We start from the raw sequence: 23230 nt of genomic DNA on the forward strand, positions 1-23230 counted from the left end.
AGCTAAACAAATAATAAAAAAAAAAACACATAGTCTAAGCATAGACAAATACAATTACACAACCACTATTCCAGATCATGACAGCTGTCACTGGCAGGCTGATGGCACGGAAAAACACAACACAAGGCATATAGACACATATGAAAGTTCATATACATAGGCTATAGCCCATAAAAACACAGACAAAATACACATTTTTTGGAAAACAGACATGAAATGTTTTAAAAAGTTGTTCAAATGATATCTAGGACCTTCAAGGATCACAACCGTGGACAACCTGGTCAACTACATGCTGGAAAGCTCCAGGGGGGGCGGATAATGTAATATGGACGTATTGTCTGTGTTTTGGATGGAATAGGTTTGAAAAATAAACACTCTACACTCACACTAAAACAATCAATGTTTCAACAATCAAACTCTCAAAGATCAACACATCAAATGTTGAGGTTGAAAGTAGCCTAATTATTGTAAATAGGTCTAATACTAATAGCCTAGGCCTACTTAAACCTGCAGTGTGTAGAATTTTGGGTTTTATTTCCTAGCAGACTTTGTAGAAAATAATTATAACATCCATAGTTTAATTTAGTGCATAATAGCTGAACATTTTTTTTAGAGTTATTTTTGTTTCCCTTAGAAAGGGTCTCATATATGTCCATATTTCTCCATACCTTGGACCAAGGCATGAGCGCCGCCATGTTGGAAGTGTCATTGGAATGTCATCAGGTGCATTGTTTAGAATTTAGAATAGATCTTGTCCTTGAAGGCCACTGTAGCTTCTGATATTATTTGAAAGGGGTGGGGTTACCCAGGGAGCGTTGCATTCTAGAACTTTCTAGAATTTTCTAGAACTTTCTTGATGATGTCATATTACACACTGCACCTTTAAACCTGCATTATGTAGAATTTTGGGTTTTATTTCCTGGCAGATTTTGTAGAAAGTAATTATAATATCCATAAGTACATTTAATTTAGTGCATAATAACTGAATTTTTTATTGAATTTTTTCTTAGAAAGGGTCTCATATATGTCCATATTTCTGCATATTTTGGACCAAAGCCTAGTGCTGCCATCTTGAAAGTGTCATAGTTGGAATGTCATCAGGTGCATTGTTTAAAATTTAGAATTGTTCTTGTCCTTGAAGGCCACTGTAGCTTCTGTTATTATTCGAAAGGGGTGGGGTTACCCCACCCAGGGAGTGTTGCATTCTAGAATTTTCTAGAACTTTCTTGATGATGTCATATTACACACTGCACCTTTAAATAAATAATGTAGACATGATATTTTAGATTAGACATTAACCCAATAGGCCTATAATATTAACCCAATATGACAGTGACCATAACATCATCACCTTTATAATATGTAAACATGAATTAATCTACTGTCCTGAATAAAAGTGTGACTAAAACACCACAGTAGGCTAGTATTGTTGAAAGTAGCCTATTTAATTATGTATGCTAATTGAACAAAGTAATAATGTATTAAATATTGTAGGCTACATCATGATATATGATATTAAAATTAAATTAAGTTATAACCTAATATGAAGACAGTATTGCACATGACAGTGGCCATAACATCTCCTTCATAATATTTAAACATGAATAATTAAATAACACACACACATAACTTTATTCTCTCGCCCCCTCACAGACACAGACAGACAGACAGACAGTGCACGCGGTGAATGCTGGGACTCACTCACTCACTCTGCATTAGCGGATAGGAGGAGGTAGGTTTGCTTGGTTGCTTGCTGCCTGCTGCTGCACGCCATCTTTAAACCCCAGCAGAGGGCCGAGTCGCTCAAGCTTTCACACCGGGATGAAAAGCACTATACCCCGGCGGGATCTACCCTCACACCGCGGCGCTGCTACGAACGTCTCCCGGTGATAAGACATTCATAAAGACAGCTTCCTCCCCTACGGTGGCTCTTACATAGGAGACAATACAGCGTGTCTGGACATAGCGAGACATTTATAAAGTGTTTGAAATTGTACCAGAAGGCGGACAACAACAATAGACGGAAAGACAACAACAACGGACTAGCTTAGCTTAGCGTTAGCATTGCGCTGTTTTTTTTTTTTTTTTTTTTGGCGAATGCTGCTAACTGGAAGCTAGCTGACGTTAGCTACTCCATCAGCTAATTTTGTGTGATATTTTGCTTCATATTTGTTTCATCCCTAAATAGTAGGTATCCCCATACACCTACTGGGACGCTCTATAATCTTATTTTCATTATATTTTGCCCTTATTTTTTTTAAACCACATTTGTATCGGCCGGAGATGCGTGGAAGATGTCGGTGTCGGGGCTAAAGGCCGAGTTGAAGTTTCTGGAGTCCATTTTTGACCCAAACCACGAGAGATTTAGGATCATCGACTGGAAGCCCGACGAGCTGAGCTGTCAGTTCAACGTGACTGGAGAAAAGCTGTTGATTATCCATTGTAATATCACGGTAAGGGTTACAGTCTCCCCTCTGTTATGCCGTTAGCTCAACAAGGCTAACGTTAGCATCCTGCCTTCACTACAACAGTGCAATCTGATGCTATGCGGGGCCCCATATTGTCAAGGTTCCTATGTTATACCCAGGCCCCTATGTTATTTTCTCACGGCCCAAATGTTTCCATGTACTCAGGTATTATATACAATTGAATTCAATAACCTTTATTTGAACTCGTGAGAAACTGAGATTGCCATCATTTCCCGTGACGACGAGCCAGAAAAAACACAATAAACACAATAAATAAGCATGACATACATTGAAAAGGATAGCACAGATGAAAACATGATCCATGGGATAAAATAATCATTACAAATCAGCATTACATGGGGTCAAATACTAAACGAGCAAAACATTCATCTAAAACAGTTACAGTGGGATGTGTACAATTCAGAAATCAAATCATAGTTTCAAAAATACCTATAGTAGGACGAGTAGTCATTTTTAAATTGCTTTGCAGGGCCTTCCATGAATTTGGATCACTATTATACTATTTGGGAAATGCAAAATATAGGCTATGGCCCAATGTTCTCATGTTACCTGGGCACTATATTTTCAAGGCCCTACAATATTTTTTTTTGGTTTCCCACTAGTACCTGGTACCTTCTTTGTTGGTACCTACTCCGCTATGGTTTTTGTTCTACTTTCTTCCAAAGGTGGCACCAACCCGTCAGTGTCTTCCAAACTGTCTTGTCTGCGTAACAGCTGTTTTCGGCTGGTGTTGCTAGACCAGTGACACAGACGCTACCATCATGGGTACTATATCTTGTAACGGGAGAACCACCTCCAGAAAAGGACCCACCGATACCAGAATAGAGTAGATTCGGTACCATGCAATAGAACCACAACGGCTTATGTTACCGTATGTCCCCAAGGCCGGGAATATACAGCTGGGGAAGATAGGATCTTGGGAAAACATAGGGCCCTCTTTCTCACATTCCCATAACCTAATGTAACCCTGAATGCTACATCCTGAATGCTAATGTCATCTGTCCAAATTTCATATTATTTATGGACAATATTTAACTTGCGACACACTGAAATGTATCCAAAATGCATTGATTTAACAGTTTCTGTGTGTGTGTGTGTCACTGTGTTTAGGAATCGTATCCATCGACGTCACCGATATGGTTTGTGGACTCTGATGACCCGAGCTTGGCACAAGTTCTGGAACGGTTGGAGGATGTGAGGAAAGGCAGCACCCTGGTAATTAAATGTCCCAATAATAATATGTTTAATTTATATAGCGCTTTTCTCGCACTAAAATCGTTTTACATAGGAGCACAACAGTAAACAAACAAAAGGAAAATGTAAAGTTGATTGGGGCTTGGGTTGGTGGGTGATCTAGGGGTAGGCAGAGGAGAAGAGATGGGTCTTGAGGTGGACTAGCTTAAAGGTGCACTATGCAGTTTCAGGGGAGGGGGATTTGTTTACATTCACAGAGCCTGCATTTAGTTTACAAAACATATCTTCTCTACATGTTCTTCTTAGTATTGAATAATTCTATCCTAGATCAAAACAAAAATATTTTGAGGCACCTGGAACCAAACACAAGACTAGAATATGTTTTTAAACCAAACGGTGGGCCCTGCTGCTGTAAACAACAATAGTGAAATAGTAACCTTTCAGGTGTATTTTTAACTTCCGTGTTCCAAGGATCCAAATATCCTGTCAGGAAAGTTTGTTTGTTCACTTATGAGAATATACCTTAGAATATGTTCACTTGGTGCGCTCCTGTGGCGTAGTGGATAGAGCGCGTACCATATTGGCTCCGGCCTTCGTTGCAGTGGTCGCGGGTTCAAATCTGATCTGTGGAACTTTACTGCAGGTCATCCCCCCCCCTCTCTCTCTCTCTCTCCCTCTCCCTCTCCCCATTTCAACTCTTTACTATCTAATAAAGCTTGAAAATACCAAAAAATTATCTTTAAAAAAAGAATATGTTCACTTCTCGGACACACCCAAAGTTACACAGTGGACCTTTAACTGAATTGCTTGGCTAAAAAAAGTGTTGAACAGGCTCTTTCTCAGCAGGAGAATTTCTTTGTGACATAATGCCAGCCTGCATCAGTAGGAGGAGATAATACTGCTGCCAAATAATCTTTTTGGCACTTCTCCTTTATTTTAGACCAAGAATTATTGAGCCAGCTATTATTTGAATGTGTTAAAGGTGGAGTCAGCGATTCTAGATAATGATTGTCATCCAAAATTACTTTGTCACAATCCGCTACCTGTGTGTGTGTGTGTGTGTGTTAAAACAATTCCAGTGTTAATACACAGCCTAGGTTCTGTAAACTTGAATGTAAAACATACAGTTTGTAAACAAAGGGGGCCTCACCTAGCTAGTTTAATGCCAGTTTACAGAGCCTAGGCTGTGTATCAACACTGGATTTTTTTGTTTTTACAGCACACACACAGTATGGACAGGTAGCGGATTGTTGGGAGATAATCACTGATTTTGACCAATTGATTTTGACAACAAACATTCTCCAGAATTGCTGACTCCACCTTTAAATACTAACTTCACATAATGTTGGGTTTTATATTAGAAGTGTAGACTATATTTCAAGTGTTATGCAACATTTTGAACAATAGTTGCACCATTCTTGCTTTTGCAATGTTTAACTTATTAAGGAGAGGGTTCACAAATGCAATTTTTTCTGTTTAAAAAAAAAAAGTTAAATAGCCTACAAGTGTCATATGGTCTTTCAAGCTCAAACAAACGGCTTGTTTGTGCCACATAAATGTGTGTGACTTTGTACTAACGGAATGAGATAAACAACTACAGCTGCCAAGTACAGACAGGCAGGTTTTCAGCAGACCAAATGCCAGTTTCATTAGATCACAGAGACAAACTTTGAGGTTAAGCATTTCTGTGACGACTTCTGATATCATGATGCTCTATTTGGGGCACAACATATTCGTTTTTTATAGAAGTGCTATCCAAATGTCTTTCCCCTTTAGGACATAATTTGAATATTTTTTGTTTGTTCAGTTTACACCATAACTTAGTCCACACTCGTAATATAAAAAACAGCATTGGCAATGCCTTGTGTCAGCTAAGGGACACACCGTGCTTTTCCTGGATAGATAAGATCAATCTCTTGTCTGTCTGTTGCACAGATGTTGTAGTGTTACTCCACATTTGACTTGCACCAGATTTGCAAAGGCACAACGCAACAGCTGATGGAAACCTAATGACGTTGCATAACTGTTTTTGAGCACAAGCTATGTCAGTCTTTTGGCATTTATTTGCAGTTCGACTAGAATAAGGGCTTTCTGTTCCAATATTGTCCTTAACTATCAGGGCTGTACAGTGCGACAGTTTTGATCGCATTTGCTACTGAAATTGATCATGTGCGATGATGAATACAAGTCCACTCGCACTAGTGCGACAGCTTGCTAATGAGCAGATGCTGCTTTGAGACACAGAGAAGAGATGCACAACACTGCTTAAAGGGCTCTACATTAACACTCTCCAAACGCGGGTAAATGTTGTCTTAGGCAAGTAAGTTATTGAGTCCACCCTCCACTTTGGCTGGTGAAAGATGTGTGCTCGGTATCTGCGGCGATTCTAGCGTCTAATAAACTTCACCAACGGTAATAACCGGAAGGAGCCGGCTCTTAACATTAAGGTAGTTAAATCGCAGTGTGTAGAATTTTGGGTTTTATTTCCTAGCACACTTTGCAGGAAATAATTATAACATCCATAAGTATGTTTATTTTATTTAGTGCATAATAGCTTGGACCAAGGCCTTGGCGCCGCCATGTTGGAAGCGTCATAGTTGGAATTTCATCAAGTGCATTGTTTAGAATTTAGAATTGTTCTTGTCCTTGAAGGCCACTGTAGCTTCTGTTATTATTCAAAAGGGGTGGGGTTACCCAGGGAGTGTTGCATTCTAGAACTTTCTAGAATTTTCTAGAACTTTCTTGATCTCATATTACACACTGCACCTTTAAGTTAGCGTGTGTGCAAACAGAACATTTCCTGTTCGCCTTCACATTAAATGCCTGTTAATAGCCAAACGTGAGTTGACTTTTATTTTGAAGCCGATAAGAACAGGAAGTTGGCGCTTCACAGCCCTGCAGTGCTCTAGCTAGAAAGGCAACTCCTTCAGCTGCAGAGAAAAGTCAACAATAGTCTATTTAGACACAGTTTGAAATAAGCCACTGAATAACTACTCCCAACACATTCACAACAACCTATTTAATTTATCCTAAATTGTACCAATATGTATACTTATTTATTTAATAGGATATGTTTAATGTTTTAAAGTTTGGTTTTAATTAGCATAAGGACATTTTCTAATTTCTTATTTATTATTATTGATATAATAAGTACAGTCCCCTACAAAATTACTGGAACGGTGAGGCCAATTCATTTATTTTTGCTGTAGACTGAAAACATTTGGGTTTGACACCAAAAGATGAATATGAGACAATAGATAGGTATTTACATCTGGACCTGATACACAACACATAAGATGGCATTATTTTTAAAGGAACACCACATTTTTAGGTGAGCAAAAGTATTGGAACAGATCGACATACAATAAATTAAAGTGAATAAAACTTAATATTTTGTTGCAAATTCTTCTCTTGCAATAACTGCATCAAGCCTGTGACCCATTGACATCACAACACTTTTGCATTCTTCTTTTGTGATGCTTTTCCAGGCTTTCACTGCAGCCTCTTTCAGTTGTTGTTTGTTTTGGAGGGTTACACCTCTTTAGCAGGTAAAATGCCTGCTCTATAGGATTTAAGTCTGGAGATTGACCTGGCCAGTCTACAGTAAAACCTTCCATTTCTTGCCCCTGATTAACTCCTTTGTTGTTTTGCAGTGTGTTTTGGGTCATTATCTTGCTGCATCATGAAGGATCTTCCAATCAGTTTGGTGGCATCTTTCTTTAAATTGGCGGACAACATGTTTCTGTAAACTTCTGAGTTCATTTTGCTGTTACCATCATGTGTTACATCATCAATGAAGAATAATGAGCCTGTGCCAGAAGAAGCCATGCAAGCCCAAGCCATGACATTGCCTCCTTCGCGTTTCACTGATGAGCTTGTATGTTTGGGATCATGAGTAGATCCTTTCTTTCTCCAAACTTTAGCCTTTTCATCACGTTGGCAAAGGTTCATCTTGACAACAACACAGTAACTCATGATGGCAGCAGCAAAATGAACTAATAAGTCTACAGAAACATTCTGTCTGCCAATTTAAAGAAAGATGCAACCAAACTGATGGGAAGATCCTTCATCATGCAGCAAGGTAATGACCCTAAAAAACTGCAAAAACAACAAAGGAGTTCATCCGGGTCAAGAAATGGAAGGTTTTAGACTGGCCAAGTAAATCTCCAGGCTTAAACCCTATAGAGCATGCATTTTACCTGCTAAAGAGGAGAGTGAAGAGAGTAACCCCACAAAACAAACATCATCTGAATGAGGCTGCGGTGAAAGCCTGGAAAAGCATCACAAAAGAAGAATGCAGGTTTTGTGATGTCAATGGGTCACAGGCTTGATGCAGTTATTGCAAGCGAAGGATTTGTGACAAAATATTAAGTCTTATTAATTTTATTTTATTTTAGGTCTATCTGTTCCAATACTTTTGCTCATCTAAAAATGTGGTGTTCCTTTACAAAAAAATCTATCTTCACAGTTGTGAATCAGCTCCAGATGTAAATACCTGGAATTGAAAGCCGAAATGTTGATCTATTGTCTCATATTCATATGTTGGTGTCAAACCCAAATGTTTCCAGTCTACAGGAAAAATAAAGGAATTGACCTCACCGTTCCAATACTTTTGTAGGGGACTGTATATGTATTTACAAAAAATATATAGATATAGATATTATTTTTATATTTCTATGAGGAGAAATAATTCTGAATCAGCAGAAAATTACAATTGGCAGGTTAGATTATTTTGTCTAAATTGCTATCAGTGCACCCCTATTCATTGTTCTACAATTATTACTGCACACACTAGGATATGATATTAATTGAGAATCTTAAACGAGACCAAGATGACTAATTAGAGGGAAATGCAAGGGTTAAGGTTATGTAAGTTTTTGATCATGCTTTGTGTGCTACCGAATTTATTTTTGTGCTACTGAATTTTTTTTGCTTGCTAGCACTAGTGCTACCACCTAAAAAAATAAGCGTACAGGCCTGACTATATTTAAACACTTAATGGCATTTTTCACTATACTTTATATTATTGTAGTTGTAGTAAGAATGCCGTTCAAAACAATGCTTGGGGAATAATGCAATCCTTCCTTGTTGTCATTTTGTAGTTTTACTTTTAAGAACTTCTAATATTTAAAATGTTTATATATATTTTTTTAATTTTAATATTTATTTGGGATCCAAATTAGCCAACGGAGCAAAATCAAATCTCCCTGCAGTCTTAACATAAATTACAAACAACATTCATGCCTTTGGCCATAAGTAAAACAAAATATAAATATATTTAAGAAAAAATTAAGATTAAGAGACACATAAGTATGGATTAAAACCAAAATTACAAATGGTTTGGTTGTTCATTCCATATTTAATGAGGTTGATCTGTAAATCATGATATTTTTAAAGTATATTCAACCCTGGTTTGGGTTGAAAGATTTGAACAACTCTCATTTTACATATAAATACATTATCTACTCACATATTCTGTTATACCAAATATTCTTCATGCCTGTGATAGTGTTTCTGTCACTTCCGTCATGTGGCATCGCTCTGTAGCTGCATCTGCAGTATTTGAAAGGTGTATCTTACATTGTATCTAGACATAGGCTGGTATCCGGTTTCAAGGTAAACCACAGTTCGAAAAAGTCAAGTTTTCAAAACCGCTATTAAAGTCATAGCCTGCCATACTAAGGCATGAGCGCCCCAGCCCACTTTATTCCAATTCTTTTTTAGAACAATTCAACTATTATGTTATCATATACGTTTATTTATGTTACAATATTCTATACGTTGTTTGAATTAAAAAAAAATTAGTTTTTTACCCAGACATTTCAAAATAACACATTTGAGAGCCGTAATCACACTACCTTGGCAACATGAAACTGGTATTTTTGCTTAAGATTATCTCACCGTCACAATACCAAACCGGCCCATGTCTAACTGTATCTAACTGCAACATGGTGTATGAGTGTGTGAATGTGGTAAGAAAATGTAAAGCGCTTTGGGGCTGAAAAAAATCGTCTAGAAAGCGCAATATAAGTCAAGTCCATTTACCATGTATCCCCTCTCCCCTCTGTGTTTTCCCTTCTGTAGCTTCTGCAGCAGTTGAAGAAACTGATCTGTGACCTGTGTCGGCTCTACAACCTTCCCCAACACCCCGATGTGGAGATGTTGGACCAGCCACTGCCTGCTGGGCCCGTGGGACAGGACAGAAAGGCAAGGCGCAGGGCTCAACGCTAAATGCTAGGCCTCTTTCACTCTTTATGTTTTTCTAATGTGTATTATGTATTTTAATCTTGCCCCTGTAAAGCACTTTGAATGGCCTTGTGTCTGAATTGTGCTATGTAAATAAACTTGCCTTGCCTTATAGGGCTTATTAATAACCTCACTATAGGGCTGCACAATTCATCCAAATTTAATCGTAATTGCCATGTGACCTACTGCAATTTTCAAATCACAGGAAGGTGCAATATTTGTTAAAAGGCTTAATGTGTAAAGATAAAAAAAAAAACATTTAATTTGTTTAATTTATTGGCATTATTCAAAACAAAAAAATCACACCATAATATTTATGTTTTCAATGATATTGATTATGTAAAAGTGCTAATTCCCTGTAATTTCGCAAATTATATTGCAATATTAGTCACAATAATCGCAATTCTTTTTTTTCTTCTCTAAATCGTGCAGCCCTACCTCCCTATGAACATGGTGTGGAATAGGAAAGCCAGGATATTCATTATTTTTTTATGGAATATGCCATGAATATTTATATTAGGTTGTTTAATAATACACTTCCAAACCACTCTTGTTCAGCAGTGAATAGAAGCCTACAGTAAGGAGGGCCATTGTGATTTATGCAAAGTTGTTATCTAAGCTTATCAATATGCTCTTACTGTGGTTATGGATGGTCAGTAAACGATGATGGTGTTTAAAATAAAAAGCCCTCTTGCAAGTCTCTTGAAGACACCTTGACTTAAAGCCGAGTGTGTGTGTGTGTGTGTGTGTGTGTGTCTGTCTTGTCTTTCTGTGTATATAGCATGGAACAGAAGAGGTCACATCTGAAGAAGAGGAGGAGGAAGAGATGGGAGAGGTGAGTGAATATCTTTTTTGTCTGAAAACCTAATGTTATCTAATGTATTGCTGTGTTGAGTAGGATGTGCTGGCTGTGCATTTATGAATCACTTGTTTATTTCGCTCCCATCTTAGTCACACAGGATTTGAAAGAGGAATGTTAAAGCTGTGAAGATGCCAATTTTAGAAATGACTATGACATATTCACATGATTATGAGTATTGGCAATAGTGTTGAACTGTATCCAATTTTTGTTCCCTTTGAACCTTACCCAAATTCTACCCCGGTATACACAGTATTACCGTTGCGTAATACCTACTTCTACTTTGTTTTATTTTCTGGCTTTAAACTACATTTTGAAAGATTAATTTGAATTTATCATGATTAAGTTAACTTCACCAAATACTCACTTTTAATACATTCTTTATTCCAATGATATTCTTGTGAACAAGGAAGGTTTTTTTTTTTTGTATCGCATCTTTTGACTTTGCCCTGGCGTTGACTCCTTAGCTGTTTCTATTTTTCATGTTACAGGCATTGCTGGACAACAAGAAAATGTTTAAAATGTATGAAATATAAAATGTGCCCCTTTGGATTCTATTGCTTTAAACATTATTTGACCAGAACCACAAACTGATATGCATGCAATCTTTTCTTTTGTAGTATGCACAATTGTTTTTTTTTGTCCAATTGGTTTTTAATTTTTTATTATAACCCTAAACTTCCACACAGTAATTCAGATATGGTAATACAAGTGAAGAATACATAACGTGGATTGATTTCTGACCCAGTATGTCCAAATTCTTCCCCTTTTAGGACATAGAGGACCTGGACCACTACGAGATGAAAGAGGAGGAGCCGGTGGACGGGAAGAAGTCAGAGGACGACGGCATCGAGAAGGAGAACCTGGCCATCCTGGAGAAGATCAGGAAGAACCAGAGGCAGGACCACCTGAACGTAAGTCACTACTCTGTAAGTGCCCAACGTCCATTTTATACTAGATTAGCACATTTGAGTTTGAGATTGCATTCTTTGCATTGTGATTAATGTGTAATCTGTATGTATACTGTATGTACCTCTGTTTGGAAACTAAATCTGTTGTTTACTTGCCTGTTAATTGATCAGTAGTGTTCAATTTTGCAGCTATTTTTATATTTAATTTTTATATTTACTGTGTCAAATGTCCTTTTTTTAAAATATTATATTTAGTCAACCTCATGTCTTTGTCTATTTTAGTCAACTAAAAGTTAGATCATTTAGTCTCATCTTTTGTCAAAGAAAACATAAACTATTGTAGTTAAGTTTTAGTCGAAACTACAATAGTAACTGCACCTTTGAGTGTATCTAATCAAATTTTTTTTATTATTATTTTAGTCAATCTTATTTAATAAGATTTGATCTTATCCTTATCTGATGGTTGAATGATTAGGAAGGCAGCTTTGCAGAAAGTGTCTGGCCTAGTGGTCTCACACGAGGAATAGTGTTGAAATGACCAAACCCCACAAAACATATCGTTTTAAAAAAGGTGCTACCATTATGGTTCGCAAAACATTTTCCCCAGGACCTTACCGCACATCTAGATTTAATGTAGATAGAATTTATGTATGCTCACTCCTGCAGTAGAGGTGACTTTGCTAAACAACACACAGGGAATAGTGTTTGAAAAGGGAGTTATGAAACAAGGCACTGAGGAGACATTTTAAATATAGATATCAGACAGGAGGCAATGTGACCTGTTTGTGAATGTGAACCCATATTCCCCACCTTAGTGTTTGTCCCTGAAGGCAACACAGAATTGTATGAAGAGTTGTTTGTGCTTCTGGGTCTTATTCTCTCAGCTTACTCATCACACTGTTCAATGGCTCTGCTGTGGGGCCCGTCCTTGCTATCTGGAATGTGTCGCAAATGCAATTATATCCTAAATATGAAACCAGTGTTGCGTGCTATTCATCCAGATTTCCTTTCATATAACTATATTTTAGGGGTTTAGTCAAATATTCTCTGCAGCGCTTTACTGATATAATATTGAGAGGAATAAAGCTTTCTCTTTTGATGTTGGCCTACGTTAAAGGCCTACTTCAAAAGTACTACTTCACAGCTGGGCAAACTGTAGGGTTAGACAGTGAGACCATAAAACACTTTGCCTTTTCTCAGGCTAGGATGAACCGATTTCTAAAATGTTTGCATATTTATACTACATAGGATCTCAGAGTTCAATACACCTTCATATTTCCAACGGTGAAGTATGTCTTTGAGTACATATGACAGGTTTACCATCACAGTGACATGCAAAGCTCTGTGTTCTATGTATTCGACTATTGTGTAAATTGTTAGCCTCATAGCATAATTGCCTAAATCATATTTACTCTACTCTACTTTTACTCTACATCTACTCTACATCTACTTTACCCTACTCTATAACACTTAAAATATGACTTAGGCAATTATGCTATTAGGCTAACAAAAAGTAGATGTAGATGTAGAATAGAGTAGATGTAGAGTAAAAGAGTAGAGTAAATATGACTTAGGCAATTATGCTATGAGGCTAACGAAATGTTAATCATTTGGTGCACTCATGTAAATAGGTGTGTATAGCTGACACGTATATAAGACGATGTATTCATAAATATTGTTTATTGGCTTTATAATCTTTTATTGTTAGTTTTTTGTATTGTTTATGTATGCTGTCACGCTTACTTTTATTTGATTTTTTAAAAACATATATTTGTTCAAAATAAAGAAGAAATGGATGAATGATTGTATTGTGACGGTTGTGTTCTTGTTTGCAGGGCGCTGTGTCTGGGTCCGTCCAGGCTTCTGATCGCCTGATGAAGGAGCTGAGAGAGATCTACCGGTCTCAGAGTTACAAGACGGGTATGTACTACACAAGGGCCCGGGCTGTAATACCCTACCCCCCCGGGTATTTTAAAATAGCAACAGTTTTCCTTTAACTACTGCTCTGAAGAAAATGCTCTAAAAGTGATGACAGAACTCCTGTAAATGATTGAGGCCTAATTTGTCAAATAAAGAACCTGTCAAAAAATAATTGGATATATCCCAACCCTTATGTGCACTTTCAAAGATCTTCTATTTGTTGAACAGCTGAGTCAAAAAGTCACTTAGTTGGGAATAACTCTACCTGGAAAGCAGCACATATTCTTAGAAATCCCTTACGCACACTAACCATCAATAGGATCCTCTTTATGACTGTTCTTTTACGAGGTCAGCTCCTCCCCCACTAGGTGCGGTGGCAGCTCTGTTAGGCTACTGTACCTGCTACTGTTCCCTGCAAACGTTTGTTGTTGTGTGTTGTGTCTATAAGCTAATTTCCAAGCTTTACTCCAAAGTTTAACAATGAAATGTTGTATTCTTTTACAAACGACACACCGTCCAAATCTATCTTTCATATAAATGCTTCACCTTTGAACAAGACTTAAACAAATTATTGTTTCAGAATTCACTGACACTGGTTTGAGAGCAGAGAAACCAGTTCTACTACATTTTATGTTTTGCCTCGTCGCATTATCTTTTAGTTTATTTAACGAAAGAGGAGTTGGAATAAATGTTCTAAACTTCAATGTTTTAATTTCTTTTGCAGGCATCTATTCAGTGGAGCTTGTGAGCGACAGCCTGTACGAATGGCACGTCAAACTGCGGACGTAAGTAACTTTGCGTTGCATCTCATATATCATTTTCTTTTTCCTCTACTGACTTCAACACAGACTGACTGTATAATTGAATGTCCAACAGGGTGGATCCAGACAGCCCCTTACACAGCGACTTACAAGTCCTGAAGGAGAAGGAAGGAATGGATTACATTTTACTAAACTTCTCATATAAAGTGAGTAGAAACTGACGCTGCATTCTTCAAAATTAAAACCCCATCAAAGGTGGAGTCAGTGTTTCGGGAGAACGCCTCTTTTCAAAATAACTTTTTGTCAAAATCAGTGAATATCTCCTCACGATTGTAAACAAAGGGTATGTAAAAAACGGGGGCCCACAATAGCTAGCAATATACCCTTTCACAGAGCCTAGGCTGTGTATTATCACTGGATTTATTTTCAGCACACACACACAGAATGGACGGTTAGCAAATCGTGGGGAGATATTTACTGATTTTGACAAAACATTTTTTTTGGCAATAAACGTTCTCCAGAATCACTGACTCCACCTTTTAAAGTCTATAAACAAACAATTTGTCATTGTTATTTTTTCTACAGGATAATTTCCCGTTCGACCCACCGTTTGTCCGGGTGGTGTCGCCTGTGCTGTCTGGAGGGTGAGTTCTTTTTAACTGGTTCACTTCTTCTCCCTATTCAAGTTGAGGCTGAGTTCAATTGTGTTCATCTGATTAAACCCTTTTTATCTCTGTCCGTTGCTGTAGTTACGTTCTTGGAGGAGGGGCCCTGTGCATGGAGCTACTCACCAAACAGGTATTTCATATACGTGTGTTTTTGTAAAGCCGTAAGGTGAGACATAGCAGGCGAAAATATTGTTTTTTATTTTATTTTGAGATTTAAAAAAATCTGTTGTGTTTCTGAAACAAAAAGGCTTTGGCTTATAATTACGCTGTATCCAAAATATATTGGGTAAAAACTTTAGACACTAATATGATGAAAGGATTAAATACATATGTTATTGTATTTTTCCAACATCTAGATTTTAATTTTAATTTTTTTTTAAGAGATGTGAATTTAGTTTGCATCTTGTTAAATTTATTAGATATTGCCTCATTTGCACATTTATTCAAACACTTCTGAAAAACAATATAATACCAAAAATAATTGTTAGTCGATGTAAGTTATTCAACTAGCAAGGATTCATTACGATATCTATTAGTAAAAAACATACCCCTATTCACCTGCAATGTCTCACCTTAAACATATGTGAATTTGTCCAGCATCCTATTGAATTCTACTTACTCTAGATAGTATTTTGCATTGGTTTAACATGTTTCAAAGCTACTCTCTTATTGACATTGTGTTTGTCCTGATTGCAGGGTTGGAGCAGTGCCTATTCCATTGAGTCTGTCATCATGCAGATCAATGCCACTTTAGTCAAAGGGAAAGCCAGAGTGCAGTTTGGAGCCAATAAAGTAAGTGAGGTGAAGAACCAGCGCTTTTTCAAATCACTTCAGTAACTGTCCTGTGATTAACATTGAGCCCACATAGTGTGTGTGTGTGTGTGTGTGTGTGTGTGTGTGTGTGTGTGTGTGTGTGTGTGTGTGTGTGTGTGTGTGTGTGTGTGTGTGTGTGTGTGTGTGTGTGTGTGTGTGTGTGTGTGTGTGTGTGTGTGTGTGTGTGTGTGTGTGTGTGTGTGTGTGTGTGTGTGTGTGTGTATGTGTGTACTTCTCCTGTTTTTGTCCGTATTGTTTCATTTAAATCTAGCTGGAGTGAGGTTCAGCCTAGAATGGCCGATGTAGATGCTTGCCCCTTTTGCAGTTTTGTGCTGCATTTGGCTTTTGCTGTCATTTTTTTTCCTTTGTACTTGTACACTTCTTAAATGAAACCTAAAGTGTAAGCAGAGCAGCTTTACCTCTGTCTCTGCAAGGATGAGAGTACTGTGTGTGGGTCAGCCATGTTTTTGCTTTGCTCAGTTAAACAAGCTTCAGTTGCGGTGTCCAGAGTCTAGTGTTAATGAGATGGGAGCCGTTTGGTGGCTGAATTGATTATAAAACAAGGGGATCTGTTTCATACGGCCATGACAAAGACGACTACATACAGTAACTTGATAACATGCTGAGCAGTGGTTATTGGGATCTTCTGTATAGTCTGTCTAGTGTCTATTGTTTAGCCTTCTTAGCCATTAATAAGGTTGTACTACTTAAAACTGGATTTGCCTGCTGCTGACCAATTGCAGGAACCACGTTTTAAATGAGCAAAACATTGTTCACAATTTATGGTCGTCTTTCATTTAATTTGGTGGTTTATATTAGTATCTGTGTGTAAGTACAGGTGCAGAGCCAGGTCGTGTGTGTGTGTGTATGTGTGTTCTGGTCTAAATGGCCCAACAGGGGAAACTGTGTGTGTGTGTCTTCTGGTCTAAATGGCCCAACAGGGGAAACTGTGTGTGTGTGTGTGTGTGTGTGTGTGTGTGTGTGTGTGTGTGTGTGTGTGTGTGTGTGTGTGTGTGTGTGTGTGTGTGTGTGTGTGTGTGTGTGTGTGTTCTGGTCTAAATGGCCCAACAGGGGAAACTGTGTGTGTGTGTGTTCTGGTCTAAATGGCCCAACAGGGGAAACTGAGTGTGTGTCTATTATCCTACACCACAGACAGTTTTAGTTCTTGAAATTGGAGATAGTAAGATACGCTTTTTTAAAACAGCTGTCATTGCCGTTTCCTGTTCTGTGCTGTCATCATAAACGCATCACACCCCTCCCTATCTTTACTTCCATTTCTTCATCTTTTTCACTGCAGAACCAGTACAATCTGGCCAGAGCGCAGCAGTCCTACAAATCCCTGGTTCAGATCCACGAAAAGAACGGTGAGTGTGTGTGTCTGTCTGTCTGTCTGTCTGCCTGTCTCCAGTTTCATACAAAGCACATAACTGACCTTGTTTACTGAAACCAAAGCCCTCCCGTGTTTCAAAGCAGAGGAAAATGTGTTCTTAGTATTGTTACGTGTGTACCAAACATGGACGAATATGTACTTCTATGAAGGGCACATTATAATTACTATTACATCATCTTTGTTATTAGACTCTAGGCCCATTCAAAAACACACAATACAAACAATAGACAACATACACATATATTAGAATTAAAAGCATTTCCACCACTTATATCAGGCCAATTATAATAATAGACCAATGTCTCCATAGTCTGGTAGCGTACTGTGCTGTAATTATGCGTGTGATTCACTCTACATTCAAACTGAATTAATAACAACATCACTTTTGCTGTGCTGTCACCATGACTGTTTGAATCTGTAACTGAAGACACCATTTCTCATCTCACATTACCCAGTATTAACCCTTGAGGTTTAAAATATCTTACTGAACTAACAGTAGCCCCAAGTTAATTAGTTATTGAAGCCTACATAAAAAGCAAAAAGACACAAGCTATTGTCAAGCATGTCCTACTAAAATAAATCAACAAACTCGATTATTCAGACCTTTTGCCGCCTTCAGCTAAGAACTTGAAGAGTGTAACACACAAAAAAAAGTATTCTAAATGAAATAGACTAAATAATATTAATAAACATAATTTGGGGAAGGTTTTTTTTAAGGTATCATAAGTTGTATACAGCCCAGCCCAACCCTACGATGCACATGCAAATAATAAGCTACATGTAACCCTGAGGCTATCGGTGCTGTATTTTTATTTATTATTATTTAACCTTTATTTATACTATATCATCTAGGTGTGACCCTCATTTGCAGTGATGTCGAGAAACAAAAACAACAATACATGCACAATATACAATGCAAATACATCAAATACACAACAAGCTGTTAAAGAGAAACATTTTAGACAGAGGTGTAGAGTGGCTGGAAATAAAATAAAATTGGTAAAAGTACAATACGGCCTAATTAAAACAGTTACAGTTAGAGTTTGGTAGATTTAAGATAGTATGTTTAAATACCGAGTATGCATGGTGACTGTTCATTGTTGTTATGAGTTAACTAATTAATCATTCTTTGTCATTGTTTTTCCCTCCAGGCTGGTACACACCCCCTAAGGAAGACGGCTAAAATGGACGCTTGCCTTTTCCTGCACTGGGACCACACGTCTTATATTAATCCCCCCCTCCCCCCCCTCCCTTCTTGCGACCAACGTATATTTTTATTTTATCCTTCAAAAACCATTTTGTTCTCTAAATGAGAGTTTCAACTCAAAACCAAATTCCTCATTTAGTGACACACACACACACACACACACACACACACACACACACACACACACACACACACACACACACACACACACACACACACACACACACACACCCCTACACCTCTGAAACAGACATCCTAGCTCACCTGGATGTGTCCTCTTCTTCAGATATTTATCTCTCTGTACATCTGTTGTCTTAAACAATCTAATTCCCCCCCCCCCCACACAGACACACGCGACATTTAATCACCGCAAATCCAGGAAAAATGGCGGACTAAATATCGCTTTAAAAAGTTAGCGTTTGGTTTTTGGCGTCGGAGCATGCCGAGGTTACTTACTTGCTGGCTTGTGAGTTGAAAAGGTTTGCGGCATGGCTTTATCCGACGCAGTGTGACGCTCCAGTCGCCCTGGAAACTGGACAGACAGACAGACAGGCAGGCTGACTTGGATCCGAGAAATGGCATGCGACATTCCCTACAGTGGCTGGGAAGGGACATTTAAAAAAAAACGCTGGTGTTTTTGGAAGAAAAAAAAACACTGCCTTTTTCTCTCCAATGGACCAGCCTCTGTAATAATTGTGCTCATGTATTATCTTTGTAAAATGCCAAGATCAAGACCCCCCCGCCCCCTCTCTCCTCTGGAATAACATGCTTCTGAGGGCCGCTTGCTTTAAAAAAAAAAAACTCTTAAAGTTTGACGGATGCCCTAAGGTACAGAGGAAACATGAAGACATTGCAGCCTGGGTGGGGACTGCCCATGATAACGAACAGCCATCTTGCTAATGCTACAAAAGCTAGCAAAAAGCTGTCATCGTCATTACAACCAGAAAACTGGACTTTAAAAAAGGGTTTGGTTGTGCTGTTTTCGGCTTGGCAAAAATATACAAGGAAAAGAAACATGGCCAGGTCAAAAAAGCTATGGGGCGTGTTTTGGATTTTGGATCACACTGTATATGTAGTTGATTTTAACTCCACGTGTAAACATGTACATTTGTATTTCTGCAAAAAGGATTTAATTGTTTATAATGTAACCTTGTCTGGGGTCTTTGGCTGGGCAAAGACTGTATTATTACTATATATAAAAAACCCTTGACTATTAAACAGCGGGGGGCAACTTGCAACTTCTCTCTCAACAAGACTCATTTAGAATAAGGAAGAAAAAAAAATTGTGGATATTCTTGCGGAAAGGAAACAAAAGTACACCATGTTCTTATGTATACGCTTAATGACTACTGCGGTTTCAATTCTCTTTATTTTATATATATTTGATTTGTAATCCTCATGTTATATTGGCGACATTGAACGCACCATTCCCGCCCTTTTTATTTGATGGCACCTCTGTCTCTACAAACGGCCGTGAGATGAGAATAATAATGGCATAGACACACACAGCTGTTTCTGGCAAGAGGTTTGTCTTTTTTTTTTTTTTTTTTTTCTTCTTCATATCCAATCAACTCAAACCGGACGAACCTCAGTAAAGGCTATGCAGTGAAGACACAGTCAGATTATTTTTTTTTTGTAATGAAGAAAAATAAGTCTTAAACGGCATTAGTCGCCTGCTTATAGTTCTCGTAGCTGGTTCACATCCTGAGCACTTTGCCAATTACTGTAGTCGTTACAAAAGTCTCGGAAAAGGGAGGAAAAGTAACCTTGGACTTTTCCTAGACCATTCAGCCTACAGATTTCAATTCACAGCAATAATCTCTCGACCATATATACCTTCTGGCTTCTAGGGGTGTAAATAGCTGCTTTCATCACAATACGATATTAAATCGATATACCGGATAACGATACGATACTTGCCGATATCACGATACACATTCAATTCGATTTTAGAGGCCTGCGATCAATATGAGACCATATATGACCATTTAACACAACCTGACACATTGTTATCAACAAAACAAAACAAAAAAATACGATTATACCATTTTATTTCTGAGCTCTTCCAGGCATTTAATTGAATAACAGTCGAAATATTGTCACACACAGACCTTCGAAGACACTGTCAAAATAAAAGCCTACAGTATATAAAAGACGGCCTTATGTATTGATGCTATTAAATATTTCGGCAAATAAATCGATATATCCATCTATCATATCAATGTATCGTTCGTTACACCCCTAGTAGTGGCTTCACACCTGGGAAGATAGAATGGAGTCTGTTACCATTTCCAGTAATATAGTTGTTTGTTGGTTTTAATTAATTAACATTTTGTTCTGATTTTGCCACAAAAGGAAAAGGCAAGGACCCAGCTCTTCCCATTATAGCACCTCTCTGGTTTACTATTCATAATAACCACTCTCGGCACTGCTGTTTAAAAAAAATCCCCAACAGCGCGCCCCGGGTTTTCTTTTGATGTACAATGTGAATAATATGCAGAAAAAAACTGTGTGGAGCATTCCAATTAATGCAGTTACACGTTTGTTGTGGGTGTTCTTCTATTGTGTGGTTACCTTGCATTTGTTTTTTAAGTATATTGTCCTGAAAAGACCAGCATAGAAAGCTTAGTTATGCTAATTATTACACCAGTCATTCCTCGTTTTTTTTTAAGTTTATTTTTTATTTTTATTTTTTTTCTCAGCAATATAATTTACCTTAAGTCATCAACACCAATATCAGAAAACCGGTAGAGATGAGTGCAAAACATAAACCTAATTTTTCTTATTTAAATGTATTATTATTATTATTTTTTAAAGGCTTAAGCCGGATATGTATAACAAGTGTCCACCCTTCCTTTGTCTTGTTTCACCGCAAGCGAAAATTCTCTCAACTTGACTACGGAACATTTGGCATGGTTGTTAGCTGTTGTGATGCCATTTTGGTGATGAAATTATCACTTCATTCTGGTCACATCCTTGAGCCCCCCCCTCACACACACAGACACACCCACACAGCCCTCACACACACACAGCCCTCCCCTACCCACCTGCATTCTCTGGAGAGTCAAACTCAGGGATACATATAACTGCACAGTGCACACTCGAATTTGCAACGGATTGCTTCAGAATATCGTCATGAAATGGCAAAAGATTTTTAAATGTGTCAATCTTTCTGCTGTTGGGCTCATCTTAAAAGTCTACTTACACGGTATTGCGGTGTGTTGAATGTCAATTTTCACATGCTTGGCAGTTGCGATTGATAAAAAATAAAATATAAACTATTTTTGGGGGAATAATCACACACGTGGAGCATGGATTATGCTCCCATCCTCAAAATGACCTTGCACTGGACGAGGGACTCTCAATAATCTCCCCTGTCTTGTTGATATTGCTGTATTTCTGCATGTCAATACTTATCAATGGGTGTTTTCCCTGTTAGCTACTGAAGGCAAAAAGAATGATAGGGTTTGGTGGTAGAAAAACTGACTTTTACCCTTTTTCATAATTTGTTTACTTCCTACATCAGTGCACAGGAATCATTTCTCACTGTGTGTGTGCGCTAATCTAAAACCAGGTCAAATACTATACAGGACAAATGGACTTAGAAGACATCCTACCTTTAGTCGATTCAACTTTTAAAATATGCCAGGATTTTCCCAACTTGGAAGTAGCAGTGCAGATGTGTGTGCCACCAGAACAATTATGAAGCCCCACATCTTTAGCGCAACCTTTCGAATTATTGAAATAGCTGTACTTGTGTCCGTTGTGCATTGAAATAACTGTTTTTTTTTTAACTAACAACCACCTTTCTTGGTCAAGCGACATATTTGGTCTGAGGTTCTGCATTAGCCGGATTCTATGGGTTCTTTTCCCCTTTGCTTCATTGACTGCAGTGGCCGCTAGCCGGGTTATAAAGTTATGCACTGTTAGCATGCTTTTGGGTTTGGTTTTATTCTTTTTTTGTTTTATTTTTTTTTCCATTGCAAGGGTGATTTTGACCATGTAAAGTAATTTGTAAACTTGCATCAAGTTTATGAATAAAGAATTTTATGAAATATCTCGTTGATTGTGTTTGAAATAGTTTTTTCTGATGTCAATAGTATTTGTTTTCTGGATTTTTAAGCATAATATACAATCTCGCTGGCGTTGAATAAGAATGCTTCTAAATAGGAGCGTATGGCAATATTACTTCATATACAAGACATACATAAATAGCTTGCCATTACATGATAGCTGTTATACTTGAGCTATTGGTCCTATAGAGTATTTCTTGTGTTTTCCAGCAGATGGGGTGGTTGGTTTCAAAACAGTCAGTATATGCTCAATATTGACTAAATTATTCTAAAATATATATACCAAAGCAAAACAATATGTTATAGAAACGTCCAGCAAGTGCAATTTGGTTTTATGTAAGTCACCATCACACGTTCACACTGTAAAATAAATAAAAAACACAGTACATGGCTATACAAATATAAATTAATTAATTAATAACCTTTAGAGGAATGTCTCATACTGATACATATACACTTGGGTCAAACTACAGTATTATGTACAATAAACTGGACTGGACTCAGCACATCTCTTTGTGTAAAACAGCCTGGTGCATACAGTTCTTTTCTGTATTGTGCTGCGTTGGTGACATTGATTTAAGGACATTCTCTGTGGCTGTGCTGGAACTAAATAAGATAAAGGACACGATCGAAGCCGTCCTTGATAACCTCTCTGTGTGGCAGATGGGTGAGAATCTAACCGTTAGATCATTCACTGGA

At 37.8% G+C, this 23230-nt stretch overlaps 1 protein-coding gene across 4 annotated transcripts; it reads left to right on the forward strand.

Annotated features, from left to right (window-relative positions):
• Nucleotides 1–1737: 1737 nt before the first annotated feature.
• LOC307252777 (ubiquitin-conjugating enzyme E2 Q2-like) lies at nt 1738–22515 on the forward strand. Of its 4 annotated transcripts, none has more exons than XM_080030558.1 (13): nt 1738–2453; nt 3600–3704; nt 9768–9890; nt 10711–10764; nt 11562–11717; nt 13535–13619; nt 14344–14404; nt 14496–14586; nt 14966–15024; nt 15130–15178; nt 15745–15849; nt 17159–17225; nt 18403–22515. In XM_080030558.1, exons 1-13 carry the CDS (start codon nt 2295–2297, stop codon nt 18432–18434), a joined length of 1146 nt encoding a protein of 381 aa, XP_079886684.1. In that variant the 5' UTR covers nt 1738–2294; the 3' UTR covers nt 18435–22515. The 4 variants fall into 4 exon arrangements, with proteins under 4 accessions (XP_079886684.1, XP_079886685.1, XP_079886686.1 ...); XM_080030559.1 differs by having other exon boundaries at nt 15745–15840; XM_080030560.1 differs by having other exon boundaries at nt 11562–11702.
• Nucleotides 22516–23230: the final 715 nt, after the last annotated feature.

This window comes from Ammodytes marinus, assembly GCF_949987685.1.
Source record: "Ammodytes marinus genome assembly, chromosome: 1".
NCBI classification, from domain to species: Eukaryota; Metazoa; Chordata; class Actinopteri; order Uranoscopiformes; family Ammodytidae; genus Ammodytes; species Ammodytes marinus.